This window comes from Erpetoichthys calabaricus, chromosome 8 (genome assembly GCF_900747795.2).
Source record: "Erpetoichthys calabaricus chromosome 8, fErpCal1.3, whole genome shotgun sequence".
NCBI classification, from domain to species: Eukaryota; Metazoa; Chordata; class Cladistia; order Polypteriformes; family Polypteridae; genus Erpetoichthys; species Erpetoichthys calabaricus.
In genome coordinates, this window is record NC_041401.2 from 80,301,077 (window position 1) to 80,323,684 (window position 22,608).

Here is a 22,608-nt window from a genome sequence, read left to right on the forward strand (position 1 = left end):
CGAGATTGAGTTGGTTTGGACATGTGCAGAGGAGAGATGCTGGGTATATTGGGAGAAGGATGCTAAGGATAGAGCTGCCAGGAAAGATGAAAAGAGGAAGGCCTAAGTGAAGGTTTATGGATGTGGTGAGAGAGGACATGCAGGTGACGAGTGTAACAGAGCAAGATGCAGAGGACAGAAAGATATGGAAGAAGATGACCCGCTGTGGCAACCTCTAACGGGAGCAGCCAAAAGAAGGAATACTTGGGTTGTTACCGATGTTTGTGTAAATTTCATATCAATAGCCCCATTAGAAATATATTTACTGAGAAAAACGTTGACGTGTTCAATACTTATTTTCCCCGCTGTACACTTTTCAATGCCATGCTCTGTTAAATGAGGCCTACTGCTCAGTTCCATCCCCACCACACTCATCTAACTGCTGCCTTTAAGCTGCAGTCTCATATATACAACACTGCCAGTGGCTTTGAAAATCGCTTCTGTATCCTTAGTGTTGAAGATGTCTGGTCGTGATGTTGGTAATCTTTCTCAACTACTGACCTTTAAAGTTCTCAAGTGTGTTTTGGCTTCTCAACTCACCAGCTACTTAACGTCTAATAACCTACTGGAACAATTTCAGTCCATCTCCAGGGCACAGGTGAGCCATGAAACTGCTCCATGAATTTAGGACAGCAGACTCTGGAGATCTGAGCAGATTAATTCTGTTAGATCTCCGGCAGCATTTGATATTCTACTGTCCAGGACGCCACTCTCCTGTGGTTTAAGTCCTGCTTACCTGACAGACAAGTCCAGCATCGCTCCTGTCACGGGAGGCTCTGTCCTCGACCTTCTGCTTTTCCGTATCTTTTTCTGACCAACATCCAACAGGATGGCGAGTACTCTTCAGTCTCATGATAAACGATATGCCGAGCTTCATTTTTATATAGTAGAAACCACAATTCAGTTTACTTGTAGTTGTGCTCAATTCACTTAAATCCTAGTGGAAAAACACTTGAGAAAAGCTATGACTTAAAGAGGTGACCTCAGTCCAATAGTTTTGTCTCAGCAACTCCACCATCTGCTCAGCTGCACTAGTCAAAGTGCTGGGCCACGTTAATCATTTTGGGGTAGCAGACGTTCCACTGCAGTGTTAAACGTGGGCAGCACCCCTCCCAGATTTCTCAGCTCACGACTTGCCTTGGAGAAAATAAATGCCAGAGAAAGCGCAACACTTTAAAATGAAACTGCAGCCCAGCAGAACTCGCTTTTCACTCACTCCTCATACCTTCATCTTCTGCGAGGAATCTGGGCCTCATGTTTATTCCTCCCTTTCTTATTCAATCCACATGAATCACATTAAGAAACGTCCACAGCCAGATGTCAGAAAACGTACGTATGCAAGCAGTGGATTTAATTTTCGACTAGAAGAGATTTTCTAAAAGACAACCAATTTTCAGTCTGCAATAAATATAACAGAGGAGAACATTTGAAATGCTGAGACATTTAAATTTCTTTCAATGAATCTGCACAGTACTGTACTTTTTTTTTTTTTTTTTTTTTTTTTTTAAACAGTATGTGTCAGGTATTTTCATTAAAATCTTTAATTCTGGAAGATTTCAAATTTATAAAAACAGCACTACATCTGCAGTATTTTCATGTAAATAAATGTGTTCATTTATGCTGTTCAGTTTTTATTTTTTAAAAAGAATACAACTTTAATGATAAGCACACCACAACCTATGCCTGGTTTAGAAAAGAAAAAGTGAAAAGATGGTAACTCTGTGGGTATAAACTAAATTTACGTTTTTTTTTTGTTTAAATTGGAAATGGATTCTATTAAAGCACTCATTTTGAATTTTTTGTCTAGTTACCGGTGCAAGAACAACCTAAATATGTTTGACTTGTAGTGGTTTTTGTAGTTCCATCTTATTTTTGGCCCTCTAGACCCAAAAAACAAAAAAAAAAAAAATAAAATCCCTTATTTTTAGGACATTTTGTAATTCACCACATAATGAGATGTGAAGTCGCAGTTACTCCTTTCTACAAGACTATGAAAAAACAGATTAGTAACACAGGCATTATTGCTGTTTGGAGGATGCTGACCACAAATATTTTTGGTACTTAATTCTTTACCGATGGCCATGTCCCTCTGAGGCCAGGTTTATACTTCACACGACATATGCTCCAGAGGACACTACTGCTACGCAAGCGTTTTACTGTTCATACTTTACGTAAATCTGGAAGATTCCACCAGGTGGTAGTGTGAGATATCATCACAGCAAGAAAACATTTTGCTTCGCTGTGTAGAGAATTACCTCAAACATCCATTAAATTCTGAGGACAACTTGCCACAATATCTCTGAAAAGGATGTTTAATGATTACATCCATCAATCCAGGGATGCGCCCATTCCAGCAAGCATCGGGCACGAGACAGAAACAATCCCTGGATGGGGCATCAGCTAATCGCAAGGTGAATAGAAGCACACAAACACACACTACCGTCATTTTAGTGTCACCAAATCTCCAAACCTTCATGTCATGGAAAGAAACTGGAGCACACTATGGAAACCCACCAGGAAAACGTGCAAACTCCAGGCAGGGATCACAAGGGACGTCACTCCCTGCGAGGCAGAAGCACCACCGTGTTGCCACAACATGTTTAATTATTATCAATATTCATTATTTAAATGAAGTTAACGACTTATCTGTAAAATGTAACATATAGACAGTCAAAATAAAAAGTATGTGAACCCTTTGGAATTATCTGGTTTACTGCATGAATTGGTCATAAAAAGTCATCTGATCTTCATCTAAGTCACAGGTACTGATATACACAATGAGATTAAGCCAGTGACACACACAAAAATTCTACTCTTTCATGTCTTTATTTTACAAACGCATTCAACGTTCACAGTGGTAGTGGAAAAAGTAAGTGAACCTTGGGATTTAAGAACTGGTTGACCCTCCTTTGGCAGCAATGACCTCAACCAGGCACTTCCTGTAACTGCAGATCAGACCTGCACATCGTGTGGGAGGAATTGTAGCCCATTCTTCCCTACAGAACTGCCTAAACTCTTCCATATTCTTTGGTTGTCTTCGGTGTATGGCTCTCTTCAGGTCATTCCACAGCATCTCAATAGGATTGAGATCTGGGCTCTGACTGGGCCTCTCCAAAAGGTGGAGTTTGTTCTTCTCAAGCCATTATGCTGTGGATTTGCTGCGATGTTTGGGTCATTGTCCTGTTGCATCACCCAGCTTCTTCTGAGTTTAAGTTGACAGACAGACGCCCTCACATTATCCTGGAGAATTTGTTGATTAACTTGTTAATTCATTTTCCCCTCAATGATAGCAAGCTGTCCAGGCCCTGATGCAGCAAAGCAGGCCCAAATCATGATGTTCCCTCCACCATACTTTACTGTAGGGATGATGTTTTGATGTTGATATGCAGTGCCCTTTTTACGCCAAATGAAGTTCTGCTTGTTCCTCCCAAATAGTTCAATTTTGGTTTCATCACTCCACAAAACATTTTCCCAGTACCATTGTGGAGTGTCCAAGTGCTCTTTCGCAAATTTCAGGCGTTCAGCAATGTTCTTTTTTGATAGCAGTGGCTTCCTTCTTGGTGTCCTGCCATGGACTCCTTTCTTGTTCAATGTTTTGCATATAGTTGACTCATGAACTGAGATGTTAGCCAGTTCTAATGACTTCAAGTTCTTTGCTGTAACTCTGCGGTTCTTCTTTACCTCATTGCTGACTTTGCGTTGTGCTCTTGGGGTCGTCTTGGCAGGGCGCCCACTTCTAGACAGAATACCAAATCGTCTCCATTTATAGACCACTTGCCTAACAGTAGACTGATGAATATCTAAAATCTTTGAGATGACTTTGTAACCCTTGCCAGCCTTATGTAGATTAACAATTTTCGATTGTAGCTCTTCAGACAGCTCTTTTGTGCGAGGCATGATTCCCATCTTGATAAGTTTCTTGTCAAAAGCTCAGACTCAAACTTTATGGTGTTTTTTATCACTCAAAGTAATTTTATGTCAGCATTTTTCTTCACCACATCAAACATCGAAGCGCGCACATCGATCTCGTAGGATCTGCAAAGCGGCTTTCTGCCACATGTAGATTGTAACCAGGGACTCTGATGTCACGTTTCAACTTGATCACACTGCGTCCCCCGACTTTTTGCTGGTACTGTAACTTGTGCACGCATCGCTTTAATTTCTGAGGACCTACTTAGAGGATGCGTCAAATGAATGCTGGGAATGTGTGGCAGCCATGATGAGGGCGTGTACATGTTCTTAGCGTGACGTATAAACGAGCCCTACGAATCACTCCCAGAAGGTTAAAAATTACAAATTGTAACAAGCATTCAGGGTATTGTTGTTGACAATGTCAAGGTCAGTGATTATGATTATGCTATTTTTTTATTTCTGATCCTTTACTAGGCATCTAGCCCTCTGTGGACAGCTATAATAGCATGAAAACACGACACATTTCTATTGCAATCGAGAATATTTAGACTTTAAAATGTCCAATTCAATTTAAATGTTTAAATATTTGATGCAAATCTTTTTTATTTCTTACGTACTTCTGTCTCATTAAGCAAATCATTACATTTCTTCAGAACGCCCTGAAGTAGGGAAACTTATACCAATTCAAACGTTTTTTTAATAAAAAAAAAAAAAAAAAAATCAAGGATTGCAAGAACTGTTACTTCTGCCAGCACCAAAAAGAGGAAAGCAGGAGTAAGTATCCTGAGTGCATGCTGCGATATTACGATTACCTCATATGTGTGTGTATGAATGAGAAATGTGTAGAAGGTAACAAAACAAATCTTTGATTTTTGAAAGCGTGAAGCACAGTTTAGGAATCAAAAATGCAAGGAAGCATTACCAACAAAAATAAGAGGGGAAAAAAAAACTTGGCAATATTTTCATTTATTAATTTATATAATACAGCTGGAATCAAGAATCCCAGAATGGTGTAAAATTAACAACAGTACCACAGGATGGGAGCCGGCTAGACGTCCAGCACTCTCTGCGATGGCTGAATGCTTTCCCTGTTACAGCGTGGACTGAAATGGCAGGTGCAGCTTTATTTTAGCCAGATGTACTTGTCCCCCACATCCTCATTGTATCCAGGACTGTACTTCTTGCCAGGGAGCTGGAAAAAAAAAAAAAAGGAGGAAAAATGACAGATTACAAATTAGACAGCAAACTAAAAAAAATAATTTTTTATGAAAATGTTCATGTACAGTTACAATTTGGTCAACTAAAAAAGGAGTAAATATGGCATTAGGCACACGTTTGGGTATCCTAGCAAGTCAGTATTTACCAACACCCCCTGCAAACGCGTCTTTGGATTCTTCTTTTGGAAACATTTTCTATCAGGCTGTGCAGTGTTCTTGGGTGGTCTTATCTTGTATGCCCAGCACATTTTAAGATCTAACTGAAGACTGTCCATAATGTTCACGTCTGGCAACTGCGAGGTCCATTCCAAAACCTTCACCTCGTGTTTCTGGAGGGGCTTCCCAGTGAAATTCAAAGTGTGTTTTAGTTCGTTGTCTTGTAGAAGTTGTCATTTTATTAGCTTCAGTTTACTGTCAGACATTCTCCTCACGGAATTGTTGATATTTTGTGGAATCCATTGTTCTCTGTACCCTCACAAAGTTCCCTGTGCCCATTAGCTGCCATACCACCCCAAGGCATAACAGATTCAGCTCCTCCACTAAACATTCCAAGGTGTCCTTTCCTTTTCTCTCTTCCAACACAACACCCACCAGAGCTCGATGTCCTCCGCAGCACTGCCTCATAAAGATGTTGTTTTGTATACTGAGATGACAGGTGAGGATTCCTTCTGAAGGTCCTGTCCATGTAAGTAATGCGGCACAGCAGAGCAGGTCAGCACCACTCCGTTCTCAGTTAAACACGCCTGCAGGTCCCCTGAAGTCATCTGGGGCTTCTGCTTTGCCTTCCTACCCAAGTATACAAGCTGTTCTACCCATCTGTTTTTGTGGTCTTCCAGTTCTTGCGTGGACCCCCTTGGTTCCCCAGAACTGACTTACCTTAATGCCATTCCAGACTTTGAGATCTTTTTATGGCCTTCCCCCGCTTTGTAGACTTCAGTGAGTTCAAAGTTCTGATTTTCAGTTAGTTAGTTACTTAGAAGAGCCCGTGGTTGTTGAGTGTTACACAGATTTTAAAGAGTCGCTCTGGATTGTCATCAGCAGACAATTCAGAAAACAATTCTTGACCAGACATCTAACAAGCTAAGCCAGACCAGACTGACAACCTTATTGTTGCTAACTGTTGAGCCATTGTTCAGCAGTTAACTACTACTACTTCTTTCGGCTACTCCTGTTAAGGGTTGCCAAAGCAGATCATCTTTCTCCATCATTGTTCAACAGTTAACTAATGGACAGATATTGCTGGGCACCATTAATTTTAATCCGTTTAAAACCTCTTTGTTTTCCTGTCTGTTTACATAAACCCATGTCTTCATTATGTAATTAGTAATTTTGTATTTTCATTTTATCCGAGGACTTGACAATGTGCTCTACACTTGCACCCAGTGAAGATATCCATACAAAAACAAACTGAATGGACCCAATGAGTTCTAAAACCTTATAACTGAAAGGGTGCCTGGACTTTTACAAATGCCTCATTTACTCTTTCATATCTTTTTACATTTTTTAGTCCATCACATAAATCATAACTGTACATTAATATATTCATAAAAATGTTATTTTCATTTGGTTGCTGATGTTATATTTAATTACTATTTTTCACTTCAAATGTTCATATGTTATTTGGCCTGCGGTGATCAGACCTTTCCATGGAATTGTACATCATGAAATATTATGGGGGAGACATCAAGTTAATCTAAACAATTTGAAATAAATATTAAGAAGAACAAATACTGCACTGCATATTTAACACCCAAGAATTGCAGGGGCAGTCAGCTCTGGCCATTCATCCTTACCGATCTAAAAGCATAAAAGGCTTCATCATATTCATGAGCTCCTATTGTAATCTCTGGGAGGAATTTCGGGATACAAATGAGGTCCGTCACCCTCACCTTATTTTCTACCCTAAAAATGAAGCCAAAAAGCAAGGAATTTAGAAAACTTGTTAGAAGGATCAAGTTTCAAAACTATATGAATACACAAAATTCAAAATATCTGTAAACTTTAAGTTCAGCATTTACAATAATTATTCAGAAAAATGCCAGGGAAATCGCATGATTTTATTTTTCCAAAACCATCATAAAAGGCCAATGCCACCACGCAGGTACCATCATTCAACACAGTTAAAAGTTAAAACGTTCTAAAATGAATCAATTTAAAAAGCTACTAGGCAGAAATGTAATTGCTACAGACAGTAAAATGTTTTAAAGAATACCAAGCAACATGATACACAGCAAGCCATTAGTGTCCAAAAACACACAGTGCCATGACGGACCAGAGAACGCTCCTCCAGCTACAGGGGTTACTTGACCCGCTCTTAGATGCATGTATTTATCTTAAAATAATCATTGTCTCATTGTGAATAACATATAATCAAAAGTTGTTATATTCATTGAATAAATTCATCTACTCCACAGATAACAGTGCTCAAAATACTTTTTAAAATGCATAACCCCATTGAACTAACCAGCCTGTCCCCCTTACTGCCTTTCATAAAATACACTCTTAGCAGTACCACCCTAAGAGAGTGGATTCCACATTTGCCTTCATAATAGCTTTGACTTCTTGAGCACTGGTGGATCTGAACTTCACACTGATCTGCCATCTATGGCACAAGATGAAACAACTTAACTGAGCTCTTGGGTTTGGGAAAATCACTGCACTACACTGAATGTACAGTACAATCCCTCTTAACTGGCCACCTCGGGACTGGACCCATGGCTGGTTAACGTTTTGCCCAGTTAATCCGACGCATACCTATTTTCATGTAGAAAAATATTTCTAAGGTATGTATGTACTGTACCTCTTCAACGTTCCTGAAGAAACCATATCCACAAGACTTCATCCACGATTTCGCACGCAGGTTTTTTTCTCGTACAACGACTGGACAGTGTGGTGTAGCGGGTCCACAGCTCAAGTTAAAAAGGCCACTTTTTAAATAAATAATCGCCGCACTCGTGGCTTAGCGAGTATGTGTGGCGGATTGGTTCCTGGGGGATTCATGATGCAGGCGATCCTAACTTAAGTGCAGAGGTGAGGAGTCGTCCACATCCGTAATTGTTCCTGGGAACTGCTAATTGTCACATCTGCTCCACATCCCCGTTATAAATAGAAACGCGAGGCGGCTAGGGGGAGAACAGGAAGCAGATAGAGGAAAGCCTGAGCGAGTGAGCGAGTCAGCGAGAGCAGATTCGATGGAGCAAAGGCAGGCAGCTGGGAGATGAACCCCTGCTGATGAGTGTTTAGCCGACACTCGGTGGAGCTGAAGAAAGCGGTCGCTCCAGCTGAGCGATCACGGAACTGAAGTGACCAGTATTGAAGACGATTGGCCATCGAAAGGCAGTGGCAGTCGTGGAGGCTTTGGGCTGGTTTACACCAAACGCGATCGTCCTGGCCACAGGGGAAAGAACCCAAGATGGAGCCCGACATAGTCAGGGATCAGAGGGCTACCAGACCAGTGTGCAAGGCAGCTGCACCTGCAGGTAGGGCGACTTCCCTGTTGCAAAGGCCAATGGGAGAAGCAGGGAAGCCACCAGGTAGAAAGAAGGCGGCACTGTGGAAAATTCATAACGGAATATGTAAACGTAAATCACTGAGTGTAGGAGCCCTCTCACCTTCCAGGAAAGAAGGAATTGCATACATATAACATAGAGAACAACTCAGGATTAAAATTTTTTTTTTCTTTAATTTTATTTTAACAGGCCAGTTAATCCGTCAGCCGGTTAATGCAAGGCCAGTGAAGAGGGATTGTACTGTATTGGGTGTGTTAGTGCAACAATTCTAAGGCAGGCAGCGTGGTGCAGTGGTTAAGGCTTTGGACTGACAGTGTGTGACCCTGAGCAAGTCACTTGACCTGCCTGTGTTCCAATTGGAAAACCAAAAGAAATGTAACCAATTGTATCATAAATGTTGTGAGGGTCTTTGGGTAAAGGCGTCGGCCATATAAATAAATGTAAGATCTTCTTAGTTTAGAGGCACACAGCACTGTCCTCCTGAAAAAGCTCATTTGCATATGCAGATACCCTTTGGTGGTCAGCAGAATGCACAGAGGGGGCTGGATGGTCTTTTGGCCTTGGAACTCCTGCAGATTTTGTTTTCTTCTCCAGCTTAACTCCAGTTCTTTTTTTTTTTTCCTGTCCTATCTGGTAATCTGAACTAAAATTATCAGATTCATCTTTAGAGAAAAAAAAAAAAAAGTACTATACAGTAATCCCTCGCTATATCGCGCTTCGCCTTTCGCGGCTTCACTCCATCGCGGATTTTATATGTAAGCATATTTAAATATATATCGCGGATTTTTCGCTGCTTCGCGGGTTTCTGCGGACAATGGGTCTTTTAATTTCTGGTACATGCTTCCTCAGTTGGTTTGCCCAGTTGATTTCATACAAGGGACGCTATTGGCAGATGGCTGAGAAGCTACCCAGCTTACTTTTCTCTCTCTCTTGCGCTGACTTTCTCTGATCCTGACGTAGGGGGATTGAGCAGGGGGGCTGTTCGCACACCTAGACAATACGGACGCTCGTCTAAAAATGCTGAAAGATTATCTTCACGTTGCTATCTTTTGTGCAGCTGCTTCCTGAAACGACATGCCGCACAGTGCTTCGCATACTTAAAAGCTCGAAGGGCACGTATTGATTTTTGATTGAAAAACAAACTCTGTCTCTCTCTCTCTGCTCCTGACGGAGGGGGTGTGAGCTGCCACCTTCAACAACTTTGTGCCGCGGTGCTTCGCATACTTAAAAACAGCCCTATTGATTTGTTTGCTTTTCTCTCTCTCTCTGTGACAGTCACTGCTCCTGACGCGCACTCCTTTGAAGAGGAAGATATGTTTGCATTCTTTTAATTGTGAGACGGAACTGTCATCTCTGTCTTGTCATGGAGCACAGTTTAAACTTTTGAAAAAGAGACAAATGTTTGTTTGCAATGTTTGAATAACGTTCCTGTCGCTCTACAACCTCCTGTGTTTCTGCGCAAATCTGTGACCCAAGCATGACAATATAAAAATAACCATATAAACATATGGTTTCTACTTCGCGGATTTTCTTATTTCGCGGGTGGCTCTGGAACGCAACCCCTGCGATGGGGGAGGGATTACTGTATACAAAGTCTCTGCTTTTCTATTAATTCTTATCTATTTTATGTAAATGCATATTGGTTTATTCTTGTACATTATTCATTATTATTCTTATCTGTTTTTATTTGTTTTTCTTGTAAATTGTTCTTTGACATTTTGGAAAGTATTTTGAGCTATACAAGGTGGAAATAAATGTTGTTTCTACTTGGCTAATGTGTAAATAAGCCAATTTCTACCATTTATATTTAGTGTTTTATGTGTAAAATGTTTATACAAAGCAATTTAAAAAGTGATTATTCAAATTATTGCTGTCTGCTCGATTCCAGCGAGTTACACTCTTTCTATATAATATTAAACGTTAACCAGACAAATGAATAAACCACTTATATAAAAGAGTAAATATATTATTTTAATAAAGCATGAACTCTACAGGAGCAACAAATGTAAAAAACATGCTGAAAGGATTTAAAAAACAGTATATAATATGAAGGGAAGTGTGTACCCAATGTAGTGATGTTATGCTCTGGGCACTGAAGAACTCTGAGCAAGAGGGAAAACAGCGAGAAGGATGTGTAAAGGTAATGGACTGTTAAACTTATTAGGCCCGTGGAAGGTTGTCCTGTTTAAGCATACAAGACGCTCTTCACAGATACACCCTTTAATGTCAAAATGACTGCTATAAGGGATGCTTAAATCGACCAGACTCTGTTATTGTCGACAATGAAATGGACTAAAGGTCTTAGATAATGGAAGGTTGGTTGGTTTTAATGGGCCATCAAAGAGTTAATTGTTCCCTCTGGTCTACATTACTTATATTTAGCTGTACACATATAACAGCAAAGAATGAAAAGAATTCCTAAGGTTTAACTAAATTTTACACAATATGTTTACATTCACAGACTGCAAATCAGATCTCAGCTAAAGGAACACGTCTCTTCATCCTGAACAAAATATCTGTCAAGTTTTGCTAAGCACAATTCATTGTAAGATGAAAATTATTTTCCTGCCAAACGCATGCATCAAAACCTGACACATGTAAGAGTGAAATCGAACTGCGGCAGGTAAAAACTGTCTGGTGTCATGGTGGCGGGCCCAAGTTCTGCTAATGCATTTCTTTGAAGTTTCTACACTTGTCTCTGTTAGCTCCCTATTTTGTATATTTTAATGCAGAGTTTAACTAACAATAGTTCATTTATTTAGATTTTTACTTGGAAGAATGTTTTACCTGCATTATGAAAATTAATATATTTATATTTGCATGAGGAGCCTGCATTTATTTTAGGAAAGAATAAAAAACTCACAGCATTCGGAGGTGATGGAAGGAGATATCATCCTGCTCTAACCATGGACCCTTTTCAAATTTCAGGAACTCTATATCTTCTGTCACCTACAATTAAAAAATAGACAAAAAATAAATTCAAAACAATTGCTTGCTAAAACACTACAGGATCTGCATACAATACTAAATTCTGCATGCTTTGTATGCCAAACAAAAACTTTTCTTAAATTTAGAAGTGGCAGTATGACTAAGACAATAGTTACTTATTGCACCAGGACTCCCAACATATAAACCAAGCTTGCAAGCTCGGCCATTTTAGCTACAGTGACACATGAAACGGTTTACATAAAAAAGGCAAACACCCGTTTAGTTACTGAAATCAATGCTTTCAAGTCTATGTGTTTGCTTTGTGCCTGCACTTCAGCGATGCCCCCTCTTTTGGCAGTTCTACTTTATGCCCTGGGTATTACAAAGCTCCTGTGAGCAAAGTGAAGTGAGACGGTGGTCTTGCAAAAGAGTACTTGAATGCTATCTACACTCCCTACCAGGATATGCAGTTGTTTTGCTGTATGAGGAAGAAACATCCAGAATTGGAAACTCCACACTGGATTATCACACTGGCCTTTTTGACCAACACCACATGCAACGAGAACACACTGAATCTTAAGCTCAAAGGGAAAGGGGGAAAAAACCTTGGTGAAGTGCCAGGTGTGTTACAAGAATCCATGAATAAAATCGACGTATTGCATATGTTTAACGAAAAACTCGTTCTCTTTCCAAAACAGACAGCTGTGATCATAAATAACTGACAAACGACGAAGCACTCCTGCATGTAAACCTGAACTGAAATGCCAGGATGAGAAGCATAACTGAGTTTTTCCAATTTTACTGATAAGCATTTTTATATAAGTACGTACTCCTAGGCCTCCGTCATCAATTAGCACTCCTGTGCTGCAATGCAAAATTAAATGTACAGTCGCAGGTGCAGGAAAGATGAACTCAGAAGTTGCACTGGTCACACTGTCTCTGACCCAGGCTTCTCTCTGTGCAAACTGTAATGTCCTTTAAGCAAACATATATCACTGTGAGTCTATGTTTACCACAATAAATATGATAAAGACAAATCACTGGAAATGACTGACCAACATGTGTCTGCATGTGGACTGACTAAAAAGAAAGAATGGCCACAACAGCCGTCAGCTAGGGCATTCTAACTGTCCATTAGACACATGTACTGTAACTGTCCAGATGTGTTACCAAATCTCAATTTTAAGAGATGAGATATTGCTGTGTGGTAGACAGGTATGGTTAATATGTTGTATGAAGCAGACAAACAAATGATTTTTATCACCCGTGTTAACCTTTATGTTGATTTGTGCTGTGTGGCTCACCAGTTCATTGTTTTCTGCAAAAGTAGCTAATTTTAAAAAAGGACAACTGCCATAACGTCTATAATCTGTTTGTTGTCACTGGCACTTAACCACATGAATATTTGTAGTGTGTACTGTTTAGAAGTTGCTTTGGATGAGAAAAAAAAAAAAAAACAGCTGAAAAATGTAATCCCTAAAAAGAACCAATTATGGCTCCCAGTATTTCAAAAGCAGTTTTAAAAATGTCAACTAGTAGCATCCACATATGTCAATGTCTAACCCACTTAATCCAGAGCAGGGTCAAAAACGTGAATATAGAGCAACTATACTATTAAGCAACATTAAGTGTGTTGTAATCAAAGAGCTTTGTAACTACAGTCTGTGTACCTGCAGCAATACCAAACTAATCTGCAATGAAGACTTCCACTCTCCCACTATGGGTGGATGCTACACAACATCAGATACTTATACAGCAGATCTACACTCCTCTTCTTCTTCTCAGCTTTCCCCACCTGTAATAAATTACTATAAAAGACATCTGCAGCTTGATCAAAAAGGAAAAATCTTAAAAAGGCTGCAGGCTCGGACCTTATTTCACCTTCTATACTCAAGCACTGCGCAGACCAGTTGTCTACAGTATTTACAGACATTTTCAACCAATCTCTGGATCTGTGCGCTGTTCCTGCCTGCTATAACTTCCGTGGTCATGAACACTTTGAACGCTTTACTCTGAATTACCACAAGAATGCTACCAAAGCCTTCTTGGACCCATTTCAGTTTGCACACAGAGCGAACTGGTCTGTGGATGACACAGTGAATTTAGGTCTGAGCATTATTTACGAACACTTTGATAAGCCAGGGGCGTATGTGAGGATCTTGTTTGTGGACTTTAGCTCTGCTTTCAATACAATCCTACCAGAGCTCCTAGATAAGAAACTCACCCAGTTCAAACTAGTTCAATCTACCATTGGATCACAGACTTTCTTACAGATAGGAAACAGTACGTGCGGTTTGACACATATTTGTGTGACCCATTAACCCTTAGTACTGGTGCACCGCAGGGATGTGTTCTTTCGCCACTACTCCTCTCACATTATACAAATGACTGTACCTCCAGCAATTTGTCTGTCAAACTTCTTAAATTTGCAGATGACATAACACTATTATTAGGCCTGATTTCAAACAATGATGAGTACATATATAGACGAGAGGTGGAAAATGTGACATTGTGGTGCAGCCATTAGAATTTGGACTTAACATTAAAAAGAAAAAAAAGCCATTGGGAAGACAGAGTCATTTAACTTTCTGGGTACTGTGCTGTCACAAAACCTTAAGTGGGACAATAAAATCACATGCATTATTAAGAAAGCCCATCAAATCTACACAGCCATCATTGAGTCCCTTCTGACCTCATCTGTAACTGTCTGGTTTGGTGCTGCCTCTGTTCAGGCTAAGGACAATCTGCAATGCATCATCAAAGCTTGTGAAAGAATCATAAGCTGTAACTTATTGCACACTGAAGTCCTATACGAGTCCAGGGTAAGGAAAAACACTGCAAAGATCATGGCGGATCTGACTGACCCAGGGCATCACCTGTTCCAAAGTTTTCCCTCCAGCAAATGTCTTTGAGCAGTGAAAGCTAAAACAACATGTCACCTGAACAGTTTTTTCCCCACAGTCTGAGCTTCTACTAAGTATCTACGTATACCTGCACACTAGACTGCCTGGACATTTTAAGCTTCCTATTGCTTTACTTTTTTGTATCGCCCTCGTATGGTGCATCTTCTCATATTTGTCTTTTGTATTCTGTGTTGTCCTTGTATGTTGCACCAATACTATCAAGACAAACTCTTAATACACAGTGTGCCTGGCTAATAATTTACAATGATTATATCAGAATTCACTTTAAATAATTTTTGAATATATTAAATAATCACTTTAAAGTACTCTGTTAATTGAAAATATAGTTAAGAAAGAAAACACCTGTCAGGTCTTCAATCACACAGCACGATATATAAAGAAAAAAAAAAAATTGTAGACATTCCCATACTACAAATATCAGATTTATCCATTTCTCATCTGGTTGCACCATATTCATAAAAAGGATACTGTTAAAATGACAAGCATTTAAAAAAATGCAAGTCTGTTAAAGAATGACAAGGACACTGAAGACTGGTCACTCAGACAGACGAACACAGACATATTACTGAATGTAAATATGATTTTTAGTGATCAGATTTTTGTTGATAAAATGAAAATAGTAGTACATTAAAAAATGTGCAGGTGACACATTTTGTAAATAAGGCTGCAAGAAAAAAATGAAACAATAATTATACATAAAAGTGTAAACATTAAAAAGAATCAAAAAATAAATTATTCTTGGGCTATATACTTTAAGAACAACCCCTCCCCCCCCAATAAATGTAATTTACACAGTATGGAGAGAAAAATGTGATTTCTTTATGACAAAAGGCACTTCACTAAAGATAACTTCCAAGTATGCAATCATGCTCAACAAAGACGTGGCTTTGGTATTACTGTATAACCTGTAATTGATATACAGGTGCATTTTCCCTCATTGATCTTTACCAAAAATGAATACTTACAAAAACAATGCTCAGTAAAATGTCACAGAAAAGTTGTTAGAAATTTTCCATAATTTTTTTATCCACAAAATTCTCTTGCGCCCATATACTCCATTTTTCTGCATTAGTGATTCTTAGGAATAAAACATTATCTTGTATCTGATGAATTTCCCAATGTGATTAATAAAGTTTATCTAATGTAATTTTCATTTCAACAGTATTCTTTATCAGATCATCCCAAAGTGTAGTATGGATGATGCTGGGTATGTGCCAAGTTAACCAACCCCAAAAATCAGAGGTGAGAATTTATTTGTAATGACAGTTTTAGTTGTTCTTTGAATTTTTTTCCTTGCAGAATGTACTCATTTTTCATACAAGTATGAACCATGCATTTCAAACCAGTTTAAACCAGCCACATAGGCAAACATTTTTTCCCCCCATCATTTATCACTAAACCTTTGCTTAACGTTGTGCCATCTCACTTAAAATACAATTGTCTGAGAGGGGTAATGTTAGGGTAAGGGGTCTCTATATTTGTTATAGCTTTTTCTCTCACACACATATGGCTTATAGAACTGATGATGCAAATTTTCCATTGTTTGAACTTACCCTCTCAATATCTTGTGACTGATGTGCATTATACACCAGCACTTCAGATGTTTCACTTAAAAAGAGAAAAAAAAAAAAAAACACCACATTTCAGATATTCAAATAAGAATACAGATATCATTAAGATTAAAGTATCTGTACAGTTACATTTTTGAAATACAGATAGATATTTAATTTATTTGAGGTATTTATTTATTTAAGATGGTAAAAACAATGTATACATCTACTTTTTTAAATTACCTTTTGTCTACTACTAAATTTTAATGACTCTTCTACAGAAAAAGCTGACATCCAAAACAATGTATGTTTAAGACTGAGAAAGAATGAAGCGTCAATCAAAACATTTACAGAATAACATTAAACATACTTATATTTTAAGCACACAATTGGTTGAGAAGATAACATTGATTTAACAATCATTAAAATTATTTTAGACTGATTACCTATATTAAATTCCTCTGTGATTCTTGCTGCATGAATGTGAAAGACAGTATAGACAATGCAGAGTATTTTTCTTGTACATTTTTTTTTATTCACTATTAATTGTTGTGCTATGCTTCTACCTGTCAATAATTTAAACTACAAACAATTCTAAAATTGATCAGAGAAATTAAACATAACTGGTCCAACATGATGCACTCGGACCATATTTGCAGTGGTGTAATAGTTTATATGTTTTGCATGTGCAAATGGGTTCTAAATGCTTCTTTTTAAATACATGATTACTACATTTTACTATTGTGAGGCGCCACCCTGCTGGGAAGAGATTACCAGGAGCAAGAGTGCACACCAAGATGGAAGGAAAGTCCAAGTGGAAAGCTCCTGGACTTAGAAAGAAGCTTACATCTGCAGACAAAGCAGACCTGCGCTGACACAGAAAGAGAAGTAGGGCATAGTATGTTATATGGCCAGGACGGGTTCTATGAAAGCTGCAGAGTGAGGGAAAACATGAAAGACTAGAAGGAGACCACTGCAACTCCTCAGACACGTAAAAGATAATCTGGAGTCCATGACTAGGAAAGAGAGTGTTGTGTTGTTCACAATAAGAGGAAAGGTAGCCTGGAATCTGCCTTGAAGAAGCACTCTATTTAGTGTGTGGGCCACAGGAGGGAGCCGTTTCCTTTCACTTCCAACTAGTAAAGTAGGCTAAGCACCGACATTGGATGAAATTCAGGGGTTTGGCCAACAAATAATTCTGAAATTGTTTCAAAACCATCTACTGCTACAGAGAAACATGAGGCTGATATTAAGAGGGCTGTTGGGACAGAAAATGGGCAAAGATGGAGGAAGAGAGAGCAAGAGACAGAGAGGTGAGACTTTACTGGAATTGAGAGATGAGAAAGTAGATAAGAAATTTCACTTGAAAGAGAAAGGAAACATCCTATTTAGAAAGTCTCAGAGGAACAGAAATATTTATATCTGTCTTTATCTTCTGTGGCACAACAAGTTCTCCTCTGTTCATCCCTTCTTTATGAGAGCTTTTGTAAGGGGATTTGGAAAAGAAAAAAAAAAAAAAGGCAGACCTATTTTAATAAGTCTTAGTTTCCTTGTCATTATTGTGGGTGTGAAGAGTTGCCGGGGGCTCTCTCATGTTACACTGTTAGAACATTGAGATATTATGTAATTTAAGTTAGGAGAGGATGTTAAAAGTACAACTCTATATGGTTTGTTAAAGAGCAATGAACTAAGAAGCGTCATGCCAGGATCCGTGCAGAATATTACACCTAGACAAGAGGAATGCATAAAAAAAATAAAACACAGTACTGTACAAACAAATACTGATACAATAAGAAGCAACAAGAATGTCTTGTGCTTTTAAAACAAGTCAGTATTTTGCATGACCTCTCTTATAATGCAAAACCGAAGCAATTTGCTTTGGGACACCTCTGTATTCTTTCCAAGTAAGCCTGCAGTAAATCCTGTCATTAGCTGTTCTTTTGACAGACTTTTGTTAGAGGTATAGTAAGTCTTAATTAAGCTTGCAGTGACAGTTAGGTAGTGTTTGAAAAAAAACAGCAGTAAAGAAAAAAGGACATTAATGCTGAACTGGACAACAAGGATGCTAGTGAGACACCTGAAAGCATCGATTGTCCAGCTAGTACATGGATGGGAGACAACAAAAGATAGCTTGGATTTCAGCTGGAAGACGTATTGGTAAGGCCATCGGGGGGACTTACCCAGTGGTCTGTTTGTACTGTAGATCCCAATGCTCCAGGGCAGGGATGGGGACAGGGTGCTGTAAAAACTGGTGCTGTCATGACTCTCTGTTGCCATAAAAGATCATTGGGCATCTATTGAAAAGAGCAGGGTGACCCCGATTGTCATGGCTAAATAGCCCATTACAGCCTCATCCATTCTGTCTCTTACTGGATAACACTCTCTCTCTCACTCCTTTACCACCTAACAACTAATGAGTGGCGAGTGTACTGGTGCAAAAATGTCTGCTGTCCCATCATCTAGGTGGATGCTACACATTAGCGGTAAATTAAAGCACTTTGAGTAGCTAGAATAGCAGTATATAAATAATTACTTATTATTGACAGTTAATTACAGTAAAATTATTTAAGAGTTACAGTAAGTCATCACACCTTACATATTAATCTTGCATTCTTTACAAAACTAGGATTTATTATTTACTATCAGGATACTTCAACTTGGCTATTGTAGCTTTGTAAAAATAGAAGACAGCAAATGGACTATAAAAGCAGACAAGCAGAGAGGGGAGAAAGTAGAATATGTGGGGAGAAAAAGAAAAAAAGACGCTCTAAGATAAAACCAACTCAGTGCTTTTCATTTTTGAAGAAATTTCCCCCTATGTTTTTATTCTTTAAAGAAGTTGTGAAATTAGTGTATTACCTGATATTTGGAAGGAAGGATTTTTTATAGGAGTCCTCAATGGCCTTCAAATAAGTAGATGACACATTTTGTAAATAAGGCTGCAGAAAAAAAAAATGAAGCACAATAAGTATACATAGGATCCTAAAAACAGAGAACAGGAGAAGATCAGCAGTAATGCTGGGAATTCCATCACAACTTGACTGTTCCTCTCAGGTTGCTGAATTACACTTTTGGCCATTAAAGAGGCACTTTCTTGAAATGCCACCTTAGAATCCCACATTAGGACCCTAGCGCAGTCGTGCAACAGGTAACACCTCAGCACCACACAAGTTCAAATGGAACAGTGTGAGGTTTATTTATTTAGCAGTACGCCACCAACACCCATGTTTTCCCAGCAAGTTGGATGACCTGCTTGCAGGGCTGATGCAGGTTAACATCATAAAGAGGAACGGAGCAACAACAGGTTAAGGGCCCTGCTCAAGGGCCCAATGGAGTGGAGTCACTTCTGGCATTTTACAGATTTCGAACAAGCAAACATTCCGATTGCCAGCGCAGATCTCTAGCCTCAGAGCCACCACTCCACCCAAGGTAGAGGGCAAAGAAATTTTGTCATAAAAAGACAAAAATAAAGCATTGTTTTCTTTTCAAATTGGACATTTCACAATAAACCAGGAGGATCACAATAATAGAATTTTGAATATACGGTCCTTTTGGGGGAAGTTTCTCATATTTCCTGAAAAAGTATTTTCTACTTCTGCCTTCTTTATTTGAAAGAAAATAAAAAGCATGCTAGATGAAGATTATTATTTGAAACCACTACTACTCTGACTTTTGTATGTAAAGGGAAGTGGCAGTCCTCCCTTTCACAGACAAAAAAAAAAAAAAAATCACCACTGTATGGCAATGAACACCTACCAAATCAATGGTCAAATTTGTTGTTTTTGTCACTAGATAAATAACCCCGATCTATAACGTATTTTTTATTTATTTTTAAAGTTTCAATCAAGGAAGAAACATTATCCTTTAACTGTAGGAAAGCAATTATAATTTGATAGACAAAGAAGGTAATTTAAACAATGTGAAACACACATTATATACAATTGTCACCCTCTTAAATTCAAGTGTTTCAGCAAGGCATTTCAAAAAACAAGAGAGGTACTTCTGTAAAAAGAACTCAGTCCAGTATCCAGGATGTAGCCCAAAATAACTTTAGCCCAAAGCTTTAATAAGTGTCATCCTTATCAATTGCATTTGTCAAGGCCATAACGGAGAAAAGCTGGACAGAAAAAACAAATGATTAAAATTTATCATTTTACAAATAGTTAAGGGTTATACTGTATATTTTTAACTGTCACTGAACAACTTTATAAAGTACAGTGACACATCAAAAATGTTTTGAAAATACTTGTCATACAGGGTGATAAGCGCCTCCCTAAAACCCCGTACATATTTCCACTACTATGTAATTTGACACCACTTACACAAAACCTTGACCTATTTTCAAAGAGTTCTGTGTTCCAACAGCCATCTAAAAATAAGAAAATATTTGGACCTATGAAGTGTATGATTTCTTTCAATGGAGGCTGTAAGAAGTCCCACTGTATATAATAGCCCATCATCCAATAATGCATGCTGGGAATGCGTCCCATGTGCACACTGATAGGCATCCTTACAGCAGCTCTAATCTGCACATTTATTTTCCTTTGTCTTGCTATAATTACACCTCTCTCTTTATTCTTTTATCCGACTCAGAAGACTCCTCACTGATGTCAGTGAGCCAGAATACATTTTTGCCATAGGACACGTAGATACTATAACTGGCAATTAATTGTGTGTCTAATGGCTCAGAAAAAAAGAAAAAAAAAAAAGTATGAAATCATATTCTGAAACAGCAGACATTACGTTTTTTAAAATTTTGCTCAAATGAACCAGAATGAAATATAAAGGAACTAATTTACAAATGAATTTGCAAGAATTAAGGCTATTCAACTACAGGGGAAATTTATACTTAAAGCATCCTCTCTTATACATTCTTCCTGTATTGTACCAGTAATTTACATCATTAATGCACTTATATTTTTCAGTCAGTTTACAACTTATTGGTAAAAAGGAATGGAAAACAGTATAGAAACGTACAGGTCAAAGCTTTTGAGTAGTAATCAATCACTAGGATAGCTAGCCAATCAAATGCTTTTAATGTTGCAGGTCCCAGAATCTTACGTTTAATTTCAAAATAAATAATGGCCAGTCTGAAGGACTGAGGGAGGAACGGCATAGGCAGCCATGTCAGAAACCAACACACATCAGAGAGAGTGACTATTTCATCTGGACGTGAAAGAATGTAGCTTACACACTTTGCTGAATTAAAAAGTTGCCCAGCAAAACATCCTCCCTTGACATATAATTTTCAGTAAGCTTTTCCAAGACTAGTATCTCCCCAGGCTTTTGCTATAAATTTTACTTTATTATATTTTCTTCTGTTGGCATTAATATAGTTTAATAAATACCACATGGCATATACATTTCTATGCTTTTGTATTTATATCTAGGCTGCACCTTAATAGGAAGTGTGTAAGACACAGTTAATCTCCTGAGTGTGTGTTTTTATGTGTCTGTGTGTTAATCTTAAGGTGCGAGTGTAGACTAGCCTAGTAATGAACTTGGTCTCGATTATTCCTTGATAATATAACTCTACTAAAAAAGAAGTATACGCAAGAAAAAGAATCACTATTCATATAAATGTGTAACTTCAGCCTTCAGAAAGCTAGCAACTAGTAACCACACCTCTGGGGATGAAAGGGATTTGTGGACAAGACAGCCACTTGGTATTTTATTTGTAGAAAAAAAAAATAGTATAAGCATCAATTCATGTTCTGGACAATCACAATGCCCTATTTAGCACACTGGCACATTTTCTGATTTAAACGGGATACACCGTTTTAAACTTTTTGGTTCCCATTTACACTAATTGCCCTATTGACCAAAACGAAGAGTACAGTGGCATGGAAAAGTTTGGGAACTGCCGTTTGTGACTAGTTAAGTGAGCAGAAGATGAACCGATCACCAAAAGGCAGAAAGTTAAAGATGACAAATTTCTTTAATATTTTAAACAAGATTATATTTTATTTCCATCATTCACAGGTACAAAATACACAAAAAAAAAAAAAAAAAATTAAAGGGCCTGAAGCAAACATTTGGGCACCTGATATGGTCAGTACTTAGTAAGGTCCCCTTTGGCAAATATCACGGCTTGTAAACACTTTTTGTAGCCAGCTAAGAGTCTTCCAATTCTTACTTGGAATATTTTCACCCATTTATTTTTGCAAAAAGGCTTCTAATTCTGCAAGAATCTTGGGTTGTCTTGCATGCACTGCTCTTTTGAGCTCTATCCACAGATTTTTCAATTATGTTTAGGTTAGGGGACCATAAGGGCCATGGCAAAACTGTGAGCTTGCACCTTTTGACGTATTCTATTACAATTTCTGAGGTGTATTTCAGATTATTATCTTGTTGTAGGACCCATCCTCTCTTTAACTTCAACTTTTTTTTTACAGATGGTGTGATATTTGCTTCCAGAATTTGAATCAATTCTATCCTCTTCCAATGACCGTTCCCTGTGCCACTGGCTGCAACACAAGTCCAAAGCATGATCAATCTACCCCAATGCTTAATAGTTGGAGAGGTGTTC

General features: G+C 38.4%; 1 protein-coding gene across 1 annotated transcript in view; it reads right to left on the reverse strand.

Moving 5' to 3' along the window:
• Positions 1–4,901: 4,901 nt before the first annotated feature.
• Positions 4,902–22,608, reverse strand: part of ndufa10 (NADH:ubiquinone oxidoreductase subunit A10) — a 47,912-nt gene continuing 30,205 nt past the window's right edge. Inside the window, exons 6-10 of the mRNA XM_028806958.2 lie at positions 18,939–19,018; positions 16,083–16,137; positions 11,541–11,626; positions 6,962–7,070; positions 4,902–5,143 (exon numbers count right to left, since the gene is read on the reverse strand). Coding sequence (XP_028662791.1) covers positions 5,075–5,143; positions 6,962–7,070; positions 11,541–11,626; positions 16,083–16,137; positions 18,939–19,018 — 399 coding nt within the window. The 3' untranslated portion in view covers positions 4,902–5,074. The remainder of the gene's footprint in view (positions 5,144–6,961; positions 7,071–11,540; positions 11,627–16,082; positions 16,138–18,938; positions 19,019–22,608) is intronic.